The 15,235-nt window shown below is 37.4% G+C and overlaps 3 protein-coding genes across 6 annotated transcripts; 2 read left to right on the top strand and 1 right to left on the bottom strand.

Annotated features, from left to right (window-relative positions):
• The first annotated feature begins 525 nt into the window (after window positions 1–525).
• Window positions 526–2,514, top strand: LOC130724664 (protein OCTOPUS-like). Its single transcript, XM_057575942.1, has one exon. It carries the CDS (start codon window positions 735–737, stop codon window positions 2,364–2,366), a length of 1,632 nt encoding a protein of 543 aa, XP_057431925.1. The 5' UTR covers window positions 526–734; the 3' UTR covers window positions 2,367–2,514.
• Window positions 2,515–5,490: 2,976 nt separating this feature from the next.
• LOC130722625 (uncharacterized) lies at window positions 5,491–7,364 on the top strand. 2 transcript variants are annotated; one of them, XM_057573427.1, is made up of 3 exons: window positions 5,491–5,967; window positions 6,377–6,478; window positions 6,595–7,364. In XM_057573427.1, the coding sequence occupies exons 2-3, from the start codon at window positions 6,445–6,447 to the stop codon at window positions 7,044–7,046; spliced, it is 486 nt and encodes a 161-aa protein (XP_057429410.1). In that variant the 5' UTR covers window positions 5,491–5,967; window positions 6,377–6,444; the 3' UTR covers window positions 7,047–7,364. The 2 variants fall into 2 exon arrangements, with proteins under 2 accessions (XP_057429410.1, XP_057429409.1); XM_057573426.1 differs by having other exon boundaries at window positions 5,492–5,967; window positions 6,351–6,478.
• A 482-nt stretch (window positions 7,365–7,846) lies between these two features.
• On the bottom strand, window positions 7,847–11,107 carry LOC130722623 (protein NRT1/ PTR FAMILY 8.1-like). 3 transcript variants are annotated; one of them, XM_057573423.1, is made up of 5 exons: window positions 10,898–11,107; window positions 10,329–10,478; window positions 10,011–10,228; window positions 9,265–9,818; window positions 7,847–8,847 (listed from the first exon to the last, which is right to left on the bottom strand). In XM_057573423.1, exons 2-5 carry the CDS (start codon window positions 10,432–10,434, stop codon window positions 8,013–8,015), a joined length of 1,713 nt encoding a protein of 570 aa, XP_057429406.1. In that variant the 5' UTR covers window positions 10,435–10,478; window positions 10,898–11,107; the 3' UTR covers window positions 7,847–8,012. The 3 variants fall into 3 exon arrangements, with proteins under 3 accessions (XP_057429406.1, XP_057429407.1, XP_057429408.1); XM_057573424.1 differs by having other exon boundaries at window positions 10,828–10,918; XM_057573425.1 differs by lacking the exon at window positions 10,898–11,107 and adding an exon at window positions 10,610–10,807.
• Between the last annotated feature and the right edge of the window lie 4,128 nt (window positions 11,108–15,235).

Genomic DNA, 15,235 nt, shown 5'->3' with positions numbered 1-15,235 from the left:
GCTTTCCTCTTTTTTCCCTGCTGCAACACATTTTCCAAACTTTTTCTTACATACCGTTCACTTTTTTTTTTAATGTTTGCAGTATTTACAATTTCAAATGTAAAAATATTAAGTTCAAAAAAAAGATACCGTCAAAAAAGTTAAAAGATAAATATATATTACAAAAAGATTTTTTTTGAAGTATTTATAAGGTAAAATATATTAATCGTTAATCTAGATTTCATAAATTATTTTAAAATCACTTTAAATTTTAATATTCTGTTGAGAATTATTTGTAAGATATATTAATCGTTAATCTAGATATCACACTCATTTTTACTATTTATATTTTTCCTCTCATTTTTCCCTTTTTTTTCTCTCAATCCAAACAACTTCAAAATCACCCCATTTTCCTCTTATATTCATTACTCTTATATTCTTTCCTTTCATATTCCTTCATCTTATTTTCACCTCTGCATCCAAACAGAGCATAAGGCTGTGTTTGATTTTCATTATCTCAAACATAACACATGCTGCATCCCACATCTCCAAACACAGCCTAACTAGGGGTTCACTGTTGATTGATCATACATGAAGGAATGGTCCTTATTAACATGGGAAAATGTCACCTCATGCCTCTTACCCTCTTCTTCCTGATTACTTCTCTCACACTCACAACACACACTGAGTGAGAGTGCCTTCACTTCACTTCATTTCCACTGTAAACTATCTACCATGCCCTTTAACTCTCCCCTATGACTTCCAAAACGCCCCGTTTAACCACCTGTCACCGCCACCCTTCCCAACCCCTCACCGGTTTCTGCGCCTCCTGCCTCCGCGAACGCCTCGCCGGCATCGAATCCACCTCCTCCGCCTCCTCACCCAAGCTCCGCCGCACCAAATCTTGCTCCGGCAGCGGCCCCGACCCTCATTCCTCCTCCACCGCCGTCCTCGAGCCTCGCCGCAAGTCATGCGCGGCGGCGGTACCGCCGCGGAACACGCTGTGGGATCTCTTCAGTCGAGACGACAAGCCTCCTCGAAATGTCGATTTGGGAAACTCTGGTCAGGAAATCAGGGATTGCGACGGCGTCGGCGAAGGGATTAGGGTTTGCGTTGAAGATGATGAAGAGACGAAGACGATGAAAGAGTTCATAGATCTCGAATTGAAGAGTAAGAAGAGCTCAGGGAGAGACTTCAGAGAGATTGCTGGGAGTTTCTGGGATGCAGCTTCTGTGTTCAGCAAGAGGTTGATGAAACGGAGGCGGAAGCAGAGTTTGAAGAGAAACCTTGCCGGCGGTGGTAGAGGCGGTGTAGGTTTGACAAGCGTGGAGGTTGCTAATCAAGGGGGAAGAAATTTGAGAGAGACACAATCCGAGGTTGGAGAATACGGTTTTTCGTTGGGTAGAAGATCATGCGACACTGATCCAAGGTTGTCTGTTGATGATCCTCGGTTTTCGTTTGAAGCGCCTCGAGCTTCTTGGGATGGTTATTTGATTGGGAAGACATATCCAAGGCTTTCCCCAATGGTTCCATTCAATGGGGTTGTAGATGGTATGGTTTTGGTTGAGGAAGAAGAGGAGGAGGAGGAGGAGGAGGTGAATTTGGAAAATGGGGAAGGGCATTGTCCTGGTGGGTCAGCTGAGACAATGCATTACTATTCAGATAGGAGGAGGAGGAGTTTCGATACATCAAACTCTCGTAGGAAAATGGTGACAGGGGATAATGTTGATGACTTGAGAGTGGTATCTAATGCCAAGGTTTCACCTGCTACCACTGAGTTATTCTATGGGGCAAAGGTTCTGATCACTGAGAATGATTTGAGGGATGCAAATTTGAAATCCAGAAATAGTGTTCAATCTGATTGTGTGATAGCGTCTGCTTCTAAGGATGCTTGTGATGTTGGAATTGGGGTTGGTCAAAAGGGGTTGAAAAAATTCCAGAAGTGGGGCAGGTTGTGGACTAAGTTAGGGTTAGTACATAGGAGGAAGGAAGGTAAATTGGGGAAGGAAGAGTGTGGTACTGGTGATATAGATAATAAGCCAATTGCAGAGCCATGGCAGAAGCTGAGAAGGGCGGTTAATGGACAAGCAAGTGAGTCAGTTAGCGAGAAGCTTATTCGCAGCTATAGTGTTAGTTGTAGAAATCAGTGTAGTTCAGGCGGTTTAGTCAATGGCCTTGGGGTTCCTGAGACCAAAGGCAATGTTTTGAATGGACGACAAGAGTTGATGCTTCCAAAGAATCGCAGTGTTAGACACTCGTCAAATAATGTTGATGCCGGGTTGTTAAGGTTCTATTTGACACCATTGAAGAGCTATAGGCGAAGCAGGTCTGGAATGAGTAGCTTAAAGGATTCGTTTTCAACAGCCAGGAGTTCTTGTGATTTGTAAAGCTGTAACCGTTGAAAGTAATCTGGTTGTATTAACATATGTAATGTAATTGTTTGTTTCCATGAGGTAAAGTGCATCACATTGTTAGGTTCTGGTTGCAGTTGTTCTCATGATGGTGGTAGAAGAATAAAGCATAGCATTCATACCATGATCATTACATGATATTATTGACATAGTAAATTTCTATTGCAACACTGCGAGGAGTAAATCACTTGAAACACTTTATTTTACTAGATTTTATTGCAAACAATCTTTTGGATCTGGGCAACATGTAGGTTAATTTTCAAAGTTTGTTCAGGTAGTAGAGAGTGTGCTTTAAATTCCAGTTTCTGGTTCAGGTATGCTATTGTTATATGAGAAAAATGATTATGCACCAGCTACTAAATTATATTAGTATGAATCTAGTTTTCCCCCTATATGGATATTTTCCCTTTATTTTAATTTAAGGGACTATAACTAAATGATATGTATGCTCTTATTCTTGACAAGTCTTGAAATTAGAAAATAAAAATGGTCTGGAATGGATAAGCTGCCTTGAGTTCCTGGTATAATAGTGAGATAGGGTCATGCGAGTTTCAGAGTAGCTATTTGATAGGCATAACAAAAATATAGTACAAGACTGTAAATTGATTTTAACTGAAGTTGCATAAATTTAAATTAGGACCTTGTATCACCTTTCTCCTTTTTTATTTTGTATATTAAAGGTGCAGTTGTGTCAACTTGCATCTGTTGTTGTGGTCAAAACTTGCCATGAACTAATACCTGAAGGACCATGTTCTGTTTCTTGGTTGTAGCATTTTGAAGTCAGGAATCATTGACATTAATCAAGCTATCTACCTCATTGGATGCTGCTATCGCACATGCTTTAGACTATTTGTACACTAACTAGGAAAATGGTAAATGGATTTTTGAATTTCAAGGCAATCTGTCCTGCTTATTTATCTAGTGTTTAAAAAAAATCAGTTTAGACTATTTTAACTATCGCACATTTCTAGTTATTAGTTAAAAATTAGATAAGAATATAGCTTCACCATTGGTATTATTTTATCATCTTTGTATGACTGTAGCTTCTTTTCAACCTACAATTGCAGATGGGTCCTGCATGCTGTTGCACATTGATGACTTTAATTTTCTGTTTTATATTACTTTTCTTGACTACTATACTCATCGGATTGACTTGAAATTGCGTATGGCAGAATGAGAATCTAGTTTACCTGCGGTTACTTTTATTTCTCATACATCTACTGGAATGTTATGTTCATATGTTGGTGCTTAGCTTCTCCACCTCTCACTTTTGTTTTTTTGCTACTTGGATTTAATATTTACTTTCATCCTCACTCCTTTTGCTCCATCTTCCAACACCCACACAACCCCACAGACCCTCCTCAATGTAAACCCACTATAACCCCCACAACTTAGCCGAAACACCTCACCCATGCAACCCACACCACCGTCCCCATCCCTTCACCCAGCCGCTTTCAACACCAAAAACCCAATTGAATCCACGCTTAGGATCCTCTCAAGTGAATTCTCAATATCAACTGAAATGTTGTGTCTATCTCTCTTTATAACTTTTCAAATGGCCTCACCTACTTAATGATTATAAGAGAGATAAACACAAAATTTCAACTCGGGAAAATTTGAAAGAGTTTATAATGAGAGGATTTGGATCCCTCCTATGTACTTGTAACACTTTATCTCAAATCTCGTAATACCCACACTAGACCTCAACAACCACAAATCAATCACTTCAAAACCGAGTTCCCTCATCGTTAGTGGTGGAGGCAAGGGGGAACACCTCTACCATGACCCACCCAAGCATAATCATTGAAGCAACTCATTAGTGTTTATCATTTGATTTTATGTCATTTTTTACAATTTTTTCATAAAGCCACGTCATATGCACCACTTTAACCAACTCTACTGACTTTTTACTTCAACCCAATAACTCTAAATTTTTTTTAAATGGATCTCATAATCTCTCCCACACTTTTATAATTTATTATTTATTTCCATTTCAATTAAATATATTTATATCATATGTTTTATAATAAGTTTTTTTTTGAACATATGTTTTATAATAAGTTAACATATAGTATAATCGTTAATAATAATTAATAAAATAAATGAAATAGAAATTAATAAAATTAATGGAATTTAGAAATTTGAAATGATAACTAGTATGAAATATTTGAAAATACATTTATAAGATAACCAAAATACAATCCAATTGTGATTATCTTTGCGTCCAAAACATCCCCAAATATGGTGCACTAAATCTGCTTGAAAAATGATGTACTTCCTTTTGACAAATGTATAATCTCTCTTTTGAAGGTATGTTGCAAAACCAGGATGTGGGCTGCTACATATTTCAGGTGTTGAAGCGTAACTCTATGGTTGATCATATGAGAAGTTAATATTTCCACCATACATTTCTCTTTCATTTTCAACTATTATGTTATGCAATATTATGCACGCCGACGACATTTCAGTGCACCCTCTCCCGTAAATGAGAGCGATGCTCATTAGTTGTCTTTGATCCTGGAAAACTATTTTCCTTTTAATCAACCCTCGTAAACCCCCGTATCTAGATGTTTTGAAACAAGGAGTCATGCTTGAATAAGTAGTGTATCATCATCCATTATAAATCTTACGATTTGGAGGACCATCCACTCTTATAGCTTCACTGATTGTAACATTTTCCATGTTAAGTTGGGAGGAAAGATTCAGAACTTGAGACTTTGCTACAGCCCTGTTGGTGTTTGTGATTCTTGATCAATGACACTACTTTTCGTTGAAGCTCCTCCAAACATAGTGAGACTAATTATTGGAGGTTGAAAGTTACCCTAATTCTAGCTAGACATTGCAAATGGATTACCCATATTTGTCATATGTGGAAGAAAATGATTAAGAAATAGAAGCATGGGAAAATTTCCCAAGTGGAATGATGTTAATATGTTTTTTTTTTTTTGGAGAAACCAAACTTGTATATAAATAATAAAGGGCATAAGCCAATACAGAATCCAAATATTACATAATCCAAAGCAAAAAGAGAAAGAAAACGGAAACTAGCAAAACAACACAATAAGGATTAAAACAAAACACAATAATTCCATATTAACTAGCTTAGTCTGCACAACACCCATCTACCTCCTCTAGAAGATGCTAAGGCACCAAACAGATAGAGTAACATAAAAAACTCCCCTTTAAACTTGCTGCAGATTCTCCAAAGACAACCATAGAGCTTCATCACGGTTGCAACCTCTGCTTTGGCCAGCTTGTTGGCCTCCTCGTTTGCCTCTCTGCAAATGTGACTAATCCCAAGATAATTTACCTGTTTCGCAAGGAGGTCAATCTGATTAAGACCATTGAGAAGTCCACCCGGTTTTCTACCAGTTGAAACTGCCCACCCAACAGCCATCGTTGAGTCACTCTCGATGTAGACGTTACTTAGCATTAATTGATGGCAGAATAACAGGGCATGGAGGATAGCTTTAACCTCCGCTGTGAACGCCCACCCGTGTCCTACCCCTTTGGAGAAGTACCCCACCATCACATTATCATGGTTACGCACTACTCCTCCAATTTCTGCCACATTAAGGTAAGTAAATCCTTGAAAGCACCACGCGTGACTGTTTGGCAACCTCCCTCTCTTGGCTTTCTCAAATTCAACCTCCCATGTTAATATGTTATGAGAGTTCTAAGAGAAATAAAATTTCAGAAGATCTCATTTTAAAAATTAGAATGTGAGAGTTCTAGGAGAAATAAAGTTGATTATTGGACTCAATCGGAACAATATTTAAAAATTGAGAGATTAAATTTGCTAAAAAAATTATAAGAGGACCAAAATCTAATATATGCTATAGTAGAGGAATCAAAATGCAATTAAACCTAAATTTGATTATAAGACTCTCTTTTCCTCCCGCTCCACTAAAATTCAACTATCACTATTTTTCCTCTTAGTGTCTTTTTTCTTCTTATCAGTGTCCCTGCAACCCTTTTGATTTAAGGTTATCTAATCAACAAAATTATCGTTCCGACCATAAACTTGGACAAAAGACACACTTGTACTTCTGCAATGTTCCCTAAGCGTTTTCAGGACCCCAAATCAGGTACCTTTCTCAGTAGAATCCAAGTCTTGCATACCACATGTTCGATGAAATGTCTGATACAGAGCCTGAAATTTTTCTTCACTGCATTTTCTTTATATAATTATCTTTCAATGCAGGCTTTATTCTTCTAAGTTCAATGCGTGCCAAGAAATACATGAACAAAATTGGGTTGGAAGGAGAAGATTATCACTTCTTCAAACAAGTTGGGAAGGCCTTACTTTGCACCTATGCCATACTTGGGGCTCTGTGGCTCTCCAATGAGAATTCAACAATGGACTGGGGGAAACTGAAGCCATGGCCGAAAGAAGAGCTTGTGCAAGACCAATTGTCCCGGATCCGGGAATTCCTGCATTTGGGTGATAAAGGACCGGAGGAGTTCACTGACAAGGGACTGATGATCGGAGCTACCAGTGGTCTGAAAGGGGTGGATGAGAGTGATAAGGACGCGGAGAATAACCAGAAGGAACTGCAGAGCAAGAAGTTTGATCAGGAAGCTCAGAACCTGTGGTTGAAGATGAGGAATGAGGTCATTGCTGAACTTAAAGAGAAGGGCTTTGATGTGGAATGACTGCATAGGACTACCAATGTCACTCCCATGATACAGGAATTGGTTAGGTGGCTATAGACTATAGTAGTACACAAGGAAACTTATGCGCATGATACATGGTGAATAAGGAAGCAGGAAAGCGGCATTTTCACTGAATGATGAGAAAAGGGAAATGATCACTCTGCTCTTCTTTGTTAGTGCTTATTACTCATGTGTTTGCTCCAGGAATTTCCCTTGCTTCATTAGGCTTATTGTAGCTTTCTTATTTTCATCTATGCAATATTCAAGCAATAGGAGTGGAACAAATTTGTCTAGTAGAAAATTGTTGTTTTACTTGTACCTGCCAAAGGCTTGCTGAGAGTCTGCAACTTAAATGATACGGGATAATAATGTCCCTTTGAAGCTTAAATGCTGGTTAGAATCAGCTTTAATTTACCTGAGTTCACGGTTAACTGAATGATAGATTTGGACAAATTAACTCTCTACTTTCAAAACTTTAACACATTTTGTCCAAATGTTACCTTGTCATCTAATTACTAATGAAATTTGTCATTTTTCACTTTTTTTATGAGGAAAGTAAAATAACTCGTCTTGACACACGTAAAAAATTGTCAGCCACTTCAATTTTTTCGTTAATTATTAGATGACAAGTTCATGTTTGGGTCATATTTGTTCAATTCTAAAAGTAGAATTGGTTAAACCAGTAATATAGTTTTCCTAACAACTTAATCATCTATAATAGGACTGTTGCATGAAATTGTGCAAGAATTGGTTAACAGAACGCACTGTGTTGTTGTAATGAGAATGTTTACCGAACGCAATTTTGTAAGCAGTCACAATATAAACTTTGCAACAATTTGAAAAGGTTCAAGGATCTGACACAGAGATTACAATATGCTGATATGATTGACCATATCAAACAGTATGCGTGAAAACAAGCCTTGTGAAGGAAACTTCCTATGTCTTGTGTATTGAAACTTCCGCATTTCAGCGGAGAGTTCCCACTGTTCTTTTATATGTGTACAACTTAGCCACCGGAAGGTATACAATCAAATTCAGCACACTTAGCACTGCCAATAGCCAGAAGAAATAATCAACATGACCATAATTTAGATTATCAGGTATCCATCCAGAACCACCATTCTTAGTACTGATCTTTGTCACAATAGTCACAAGCAGAGAGCTCAAGTACTGTCCAAGTGAAACAGTTAGTAGTGAGAGAGCAGAACTCAGGCTTCTCATGGCATCAGGGGCTTGCTCATAGAAGAACTCCAACTGACCAATGAATGTGAACACTTCTGCACAACCTATAAGGAAATACTGAGGAACCTGCCAAAATATTGACATGGGTACCTCCTTAAGTTCATAGTAATTGTGCCTCCTCACCATTCTAAGTCTAATGACCTCCAAGATTGCTGCAGCCACCATGGCGAATATGGATATGAAGAGGCCAATTCCCATTCTCTGGAGCTGAGTTAGGCCGTTTTTGTGGCCGCTGAACTTTCTTGCAATCGGCACGATGATCCAGTCGTACACTGGGACCCAAAATATGACGCTGAGTGTGTCAAAGATAGAAAGTGCTGCTGGTGGGATTTTGAAGTTGGAGTTGCCAACATGAGTGTTCATGGTTTGTCCCTGCAACACAAATAAGGTGCTCATCTGACCATAGACAGTGGCAAATATGATGCCTGTGGCCCATACAGGAAGCATTCTTAAAATGGATTTTAGTTCTTCCACTTGTGTTACAGTGCAAAGTCTCCATGGGTCTACTGAGTCCTTCTGATCACTTGATTGTACTACCACTGCTGCTTTGTCAAAAAAACTGATAAACACAACAAAAAAGTGAGAAAATAGATTAGGCAATAGGCTATTCTCCTTTTTCTGACTTCAAAATAAGCTAAAGATGATTTGATATGATAATACTCTCACAACAATTTAAATTCTAAAGATCATTAAGATTGTCATATCTTAATATGATAGCATGTGATGAACTAATATTATGTTTGGATCAACTTCTTTTACTTCAGAATCAAATCTGATATTCAGAAGTCACTCACGTACGTTTCTCCCCAGAATTGATTTTGCATTTAGAATCAATTATAGAAGGATTTCAAAACATGCACTAAAATCTGCATCTCTATATTTTCAATTCAAGTGTGACATAAATTTGCTTCTGAGTGAGTCTGAGTAACCAAAACACAGAAATTGGCCATGGAGAAATTTGTAGCCATTTGTTTACCTTAGCTCATTTGTGTGGTCAAGCTTGCGGCTTCCTTTGATAGCAGACTCTGTGTCAGCAATCTCATATAAAAGAGACTTGTCATCAGGTGCTTGAACTCCGCACTTTCTCATGGATGCCACTACCACCTGGCACATACGCGTGAGGGGGCTGCCTCCAGGCTTCTGATTCCGATACAACCTTGTTCCCGAAAAGAAACTCACCACTGCAACAGCCATAGCCACTGCTGGGATCCCAAAGCCCCATCCCCAACCCACATTATCTTGAATCCAGACCAGTAAAGAAGAAGCAATGAGAGCACCAATGTTGATTGAGAAATAGAACCAGTTGAAGAAAGAACTCTTGTGTTCCTTCTCAACCACATCAGCATCATCAAACTGATCTGCTCCATAGGATGAAACACAAGGCTTGATCCCACCAGTGCCGAGCGCTATCAGGTAAAGAGCTACGAAGCACACAGCACTCTGTCCATCAGTAGCATGGCAGTTTTCTTCTCCATGACATGTTGGTTTTATGCCAGGAACTGATGCAGACAATGTCAAGAGTGTCATTCCCTGTTGATGAACAAGAATAGCCTTTAGATGCTGTTTAACATGCTAGCATATAGAATTTGATACAGCATAAATTCTGCAAATTTTCAGATCTCACACAGTTTCAGTGCCCATTATTGGAGCTCCAAAATTATATCCTTTTTTTTTTAAAACAACAGCTATTGATCAAGTACAGATTGAAGAGAGCTTACTCACAATAACATAGATTATTGAAAAACATGCAATTGTCCAATATCTTCCCAGATAGGAATCAGCCAAAAATGCTCCAATTAGTGGTGTGATGTAGCATGTTCCACTCCAATTAGAAACATTCTTAGAAGCAGTCGCGCTGTGCTGATTTAGCTGCTTCTTAAAATAAAGCACCAGATTTGTGCTCATCCCATAATAAGCCAATCTCTCACAACATTCATTCCCTGTAAATTGAAGCTTGAAGGAATTATTAACATTTCATAATTCCAATTTCCAATATATCCATCCCACTCAGTTAGGACTTAAAACAAACACCTTACTTACCTAAAATAAAAGGACAGGCCTTCCAGGTTCCGGTTTGTTTTTTATTGGCTGGATTTCCAAGATAATCTACAGTTCCATCTTTTGTATAATTATCATCCTCCGTCATTGTAATTCAAAACTTGATCACACTGGCCAATTTTTCACTTGCAACTGCAACCAAACAAGCAACACAAGCTGACAGATTAAAACACCAAAAAAAGATAAATATCAATTGCTCTTCTGAAAGATATAAACAAGAGACAAAGGTCAAATTAGGACTCAGTTGAAGAAAAAGAAATCACATCTTTTGAGCAAACTCTTGTATAACTAAGCCACAAAACTGGTGAAACTGGTGTCTTGGGCAGAAGAACAAGGCTTTAGAAATCAGTTTCTGATTCTGATGTTTAGTTATATTGAATTCTCTTCTCTATTCCTTTTTAAAAAGGCAATTGGTTTAGAAATCCTCATAGATGAAAAGGATTCCAATACATGAGTCTAGAGAGTAGAAATTGAGACTTACAAGATTCAGAATCTCAGAAGATAAACACAATAAATGAGAACACCCAAGCAAGAGTATGACAATCTCTTACCTTAAAGTTGCCAACTTATGCAAGCATAATCCAGCTAGATGTAATGATTGATGAGTATGCACTTGATGGATAGAAGATAGGTACTTGATTAAAGACGTATTTTATAGTCCGCCCTTACATAAGTTGTATCTTAGAAATATTAAAATATAATCCTTGTTTGAGACTGTTGACTTGTCTCACATGTAGTGAGAAAAGGGATGCAACTATGTTTTTGGGATATTCCCTCTATATGTGGGCAGATACACAACACAGGAAAAATTTGAGATCACAATCCTCTTATTGATACTATTAAATAGGTGTGAACCTGTAAATATTTTAACAACACAAATAAAAATTATAGAGTCATACATATTATTTTGATATGACATAATCCTAATTTGAAAAGTAGATAGACTTGGACACACAGTTTGCAATTAAGAGAATTGAGCACTGAGCACTCAATATTTCCTGGTACAAAATTAGTGTAGAAGTGACAATTTTTTTATAAAGAGAAAATTAATTTGACTCTGAATAGTAGCATCACTTAGCCTTCTATTAGAGTTTAATATATTCACACTCCATTATTTCTTATAATTCATTTTCATTTAATTTTTCTTCATATTTCTTTCTACTGTTTCTATTACATAATATATTATATCACTTATATCTCTCTTTTATTTGTATATTCCTCTAAAAGTGTGGAGTGCAAAACAACAATGATATATACACACCTCATTTTTTATACACTTCATTTCCACTTATTTTTATCACTATCTCTCTCCTCTTATCACTTATCACATCTTATATTTTCTCTCTCTTACTTTTTTCATTTCTTCCTATTTCTCTCATCCTCCACCTCATTCCACCTCATTTTTGAAGTGTCAACAAATAATTATCCAGTGCAAAATGTGTCAACAAAGCTTAATTCAACTCCATCATCCATGAGAACTAAATATTTTCGCAATATATAGGTCACCTACACTTACTGACTTCAATTTTGATTGCTGATCACACCTAACTGTGTTTGCACGTAATCTTAGATTTCTTTAGGCAAACCTAAAAATAAATATATAATTAATTAGTTAGTTAATGAAAAACAGTTTCAGTTTGACTACGGAAGCGTGGAGTGGGGCAGTGTAAATACTAAATAGTGGGAAACCAAAGTTGCTAGGAGCCAAAACAGAATTCTCATTCTTATATCTAGTATATACATCAACATCAGTGTCTGCTTTTCAAGGAAAATATAAACACGGGTGTTTTAAAAGAAAAAAAGGGCCGTGAGAAAAAGAGCTTTTTTGGACAAGCTTTCACATTATTGTCCCATACGGCCAAACTTGGATGGTGACAATGCAAATAGATCAAATTAGAAATCTTAATTAGGTAACCGCTTCGTTTTCTTAATACTAATGCTCTGTTTGGATACAGAGGTGAAAATGAGAGGAATGAATATAAAATGAAAGAATATAAGAAGAAGGATTATAAGCGGAAAATGAGGTGATTGTTAGGTTGTTTGGATTGAGAGAAAAAGTAAGGAAAATGAAATGAAAAGTAATAATAATAAAAATAAGTGTGATATATGATTACTATTTTGTCCCTCACATTATTAATTTCTTTAAAGTAATTCATATATTATTTTTACTGTACATTAATACTTAAAGGGTTTTTAAAAGTATGCTTTTAAAATATAATTTAAAACTTTAATATTTATTTAATTATAATTTTATTTTTCAAATTATATCTTTCAATTAATTATCTTTTTAAACTGGAATAAAAAAGATTATAGGAAATAAAAAAACTGAATCATTGTTATTATTTTTGAAACTCATTATTATTATTAATAAGTATTAAGCAATTCATTCTTCAATTGTTACATAGTTAAATTGTATAGCATGCATAGTTTATAAAAAAATTTATTGTATAGCATATAAATATAGACAGATGCAATGGAGGAAAAATTGCATTTCTCGTAAAAATATAGGGATATAATAGAGATTTCAAGCAACTTCTCATCTCCTCTCAATTTTCATGGCATGTTTGCAAAGAAAACTGTCACCGCACTGTAGATGTGCAGTTGTCTTGTCCTTTTCCTTCCCTTTATGCTATCCAAACAGACATGAATGCTATTTTCCACTTATTTTCCACTCATGCCACTTCCCTTCCTGGCAAAATCAACCGAAACAAACACAGTGTAATGGTTAATGATAGACTTCAATATGGTAATGTTCTCGGCGTCGGCAAGATCACTCACTCCCCACCTGACCAATTATACGAATGATCGACCCCGACCGGTTAACATAGTAATTATGGACCAGCAACCAAGGCAAATGCACAGAGCTCGAGATGTACTAAGCATTCAAGACTGCCTTGAACCGCGCAACCCCAAACTCTATAAAAGTCAAGGCATGAAGAACTTAAGGGACACATTATTCTATCTCATTTCTCAGTCCATTAACCCACGTTTTAACTTGAGCGTCAGAGTGGCAACGCAGGGACCCCTCCCGAGCATGACGAACAATGGAGTACCGTGAAGATCATCATCTAGCCACCCCCTTCACAGGAGTTTCTTCGTTCTGTAAGATCAAGATTTGATCAGTGGTTGCATCTCTATGTTTTGATGATTACAATTAAGGTTTGTGATGATGAACAATTATGGTACCCTAACGTTTGTCTGGTTAAGATGTGATAAACAGGTTCTGAATCTGACCCAAGCCTATTCGTTCAGAAGAAGAAGAACCAAGGGTTACTAAAAAGAGACCTCTTTAACCTACCATGCTCGTTCTGAACAGTGGCAAATACTTTAGAAGCTCTGAAGATGGATGCTCTCAAGAAATTCCGAAGAACTCAAGTCAGAAGTTCTGAAGACCAGATGTTCCAGTGGAACGGTCCAGAAGCAGAAGACTCAAGTTCTGAAGACCGGCAAGAAGTTGGTTCTGGAGACCCAAGTTATTCTAGCTCTGACGTTCAGAAGTTCTGAGGAACTTGTTCAGAAGCAGAAGTTGCAAGGTCAGAAGAATCCAAGCTTCAATCTGACGAGGATCAGAGGCTTCACCAAAGTTCATCTGAAGCCTTCAGATCTCAAGTCAACTGGTGAAAGGACAGGTCGCTATCATAGTATAACATCGTACAAGTTACAGTCTGTCCACCACCTACCTTGTACAGCCTAGCAGTCTGATATTACAGAATTGCCACTCCAACGGATAAAACCCTAGCAACGGCTACATCACAAGTCTTGGAGTATATAAAGGCTGAAGAAAGAAGAAAGAGACTAAGAAACCTTGCTGAAAACATTCAACATATACGAACCAATCTCTTAGCATTATTTCTTCATCGTTCTTAAACATCTGAGTTTACTACTAGCTTTTTAGAAGCACTCATTGTAAACCCGAAACCTTTTACACTTCATTGTAAAGTTCCTTAAGAGACCAAGGTTGGTCGGATCTTGAGAGGACTGAATCAAGGTTGATTCAGTGTTTTGGCTAGTCTTAAGAGGATCGGTAGATCAGCTTCTTAAGAGGATACTAGTGAGAAAATCAGTGTATTGTTAGTCACTTAGCAGTTTGCAAAGTGCAGTTGTAACACTCATTGATTCTAGTGGATTGCCTTCATCAGAAGAAGGAAGAAATCACCTTCACAGGTGGACTAGATTAGCTTGAGCTTTTATCTAAAGTGAACCAGGATAAAATACTTGCGTGCTTTACTTCTTATCATTCAGCACTTAGTTTTTTATCTTTGAGTTTTCGAAAAGAAAGAAAAAGTATACCCGTAATTCAAAAACTCTATTCAAACCCCCCCTTTCTAGTGCTTTTCGCACCTTCAATTGGCATCAGAGCTCCGGTTCTGATTTTAACACCTAACAATGTTCAGTGATCCAGAACCTTGTGTGAAAAACAAACAATGGCCCAAGCCAATACTTCCGCTGAAACAACAACAACAACAATCAACTCAGAGCACCAATCTTTGATGGTGAAAAGTTTGAGTACTGGAAAGATAGAATAGAATGTTATTTCCTTGGCACTGACCCAGATCTCTGGGATATGGTCATTGAAGGCTATACTGATCCAGTAGATGCTTCAGGAGTGAAGATCCCCCGTTCTGAAATGACTGACGCTCAGAAGAAGCGTTTCAAGGATCATCACAAGGCGAAGTCCATGCTATTCAGCTCAATATCATATATTAAGTATGAGAAGATCTTTGACAAAGAAACAGCTAAATCCATCTTTGACTCCTTGGTCATGACGCATGAAGGAAATGAAGAGGTCAAGGAAACCAAGGCTCTTGCTCTCATACAACAATATGAGCAGTTTAAGATGGAATCTGGTGAAACCATTGAGGAGATGTACTCAAGGTTTCAAACTCTGA

Source organism: Lotus japonicus, chromosome 6, assembly GCF_012489685.1.
Source record: "Lotus japonicus ecotype B-129 chromosome 6, LjGifu_v1.2".
Classification (NCBI taxonomy): Eukaryota; Viridiplantae; Streptophyta; class Magnoliopsida; order Fabales; family Fabaceae; genus Lotus; species Lotus japonicus.
The sequence above is the reverse complement of the archived record's forward strand: the minus strand, read 5'-3'. Positions and strand labels throughout refer to the sequence as shown.

Coding starts and splice junctions, on each gene's coding strand:
- LOC130722625 (XM_057573427.1), top strand. CDS start 6,445: ATGTTCCCTAAGCGTTTTCAGGACCCCAAATCAG. Junction 6,479..6,594: donor TTTTCAGGACCCCAAATCAG/GTACCTTTCTCA, acceptor CTTTCAATGCAG/GCTTTATTCTTCTAAGTTCA.
- LOC130724664 (XM_057575942.1), top strand. CDS start 735: ATGACTTCCAAAACGCCCCGTTTAACCACCTGTCACCGCCACCCTTCC.
- LOC130722623 (XM_057573423.1), bottom strand. CDS start 10,434: ATGACGGAGGATGATAATTATACAAAAGATGGAACTGTAGATTATCTT. Junction 9,819..10,010: donor TTTCAATAATCTATGTTATT/GTGAGTAAGCTC, acceptor GTTCATCAACAG/GGAATGACACTCTTGACATT. Junction 8,848..9,264: donor GACCACACAAATGAGCTAAG/GTAAACAAATGG, acceptor TGTGTTTATCAG/TTTTTTTGACAAAGCAGCAG.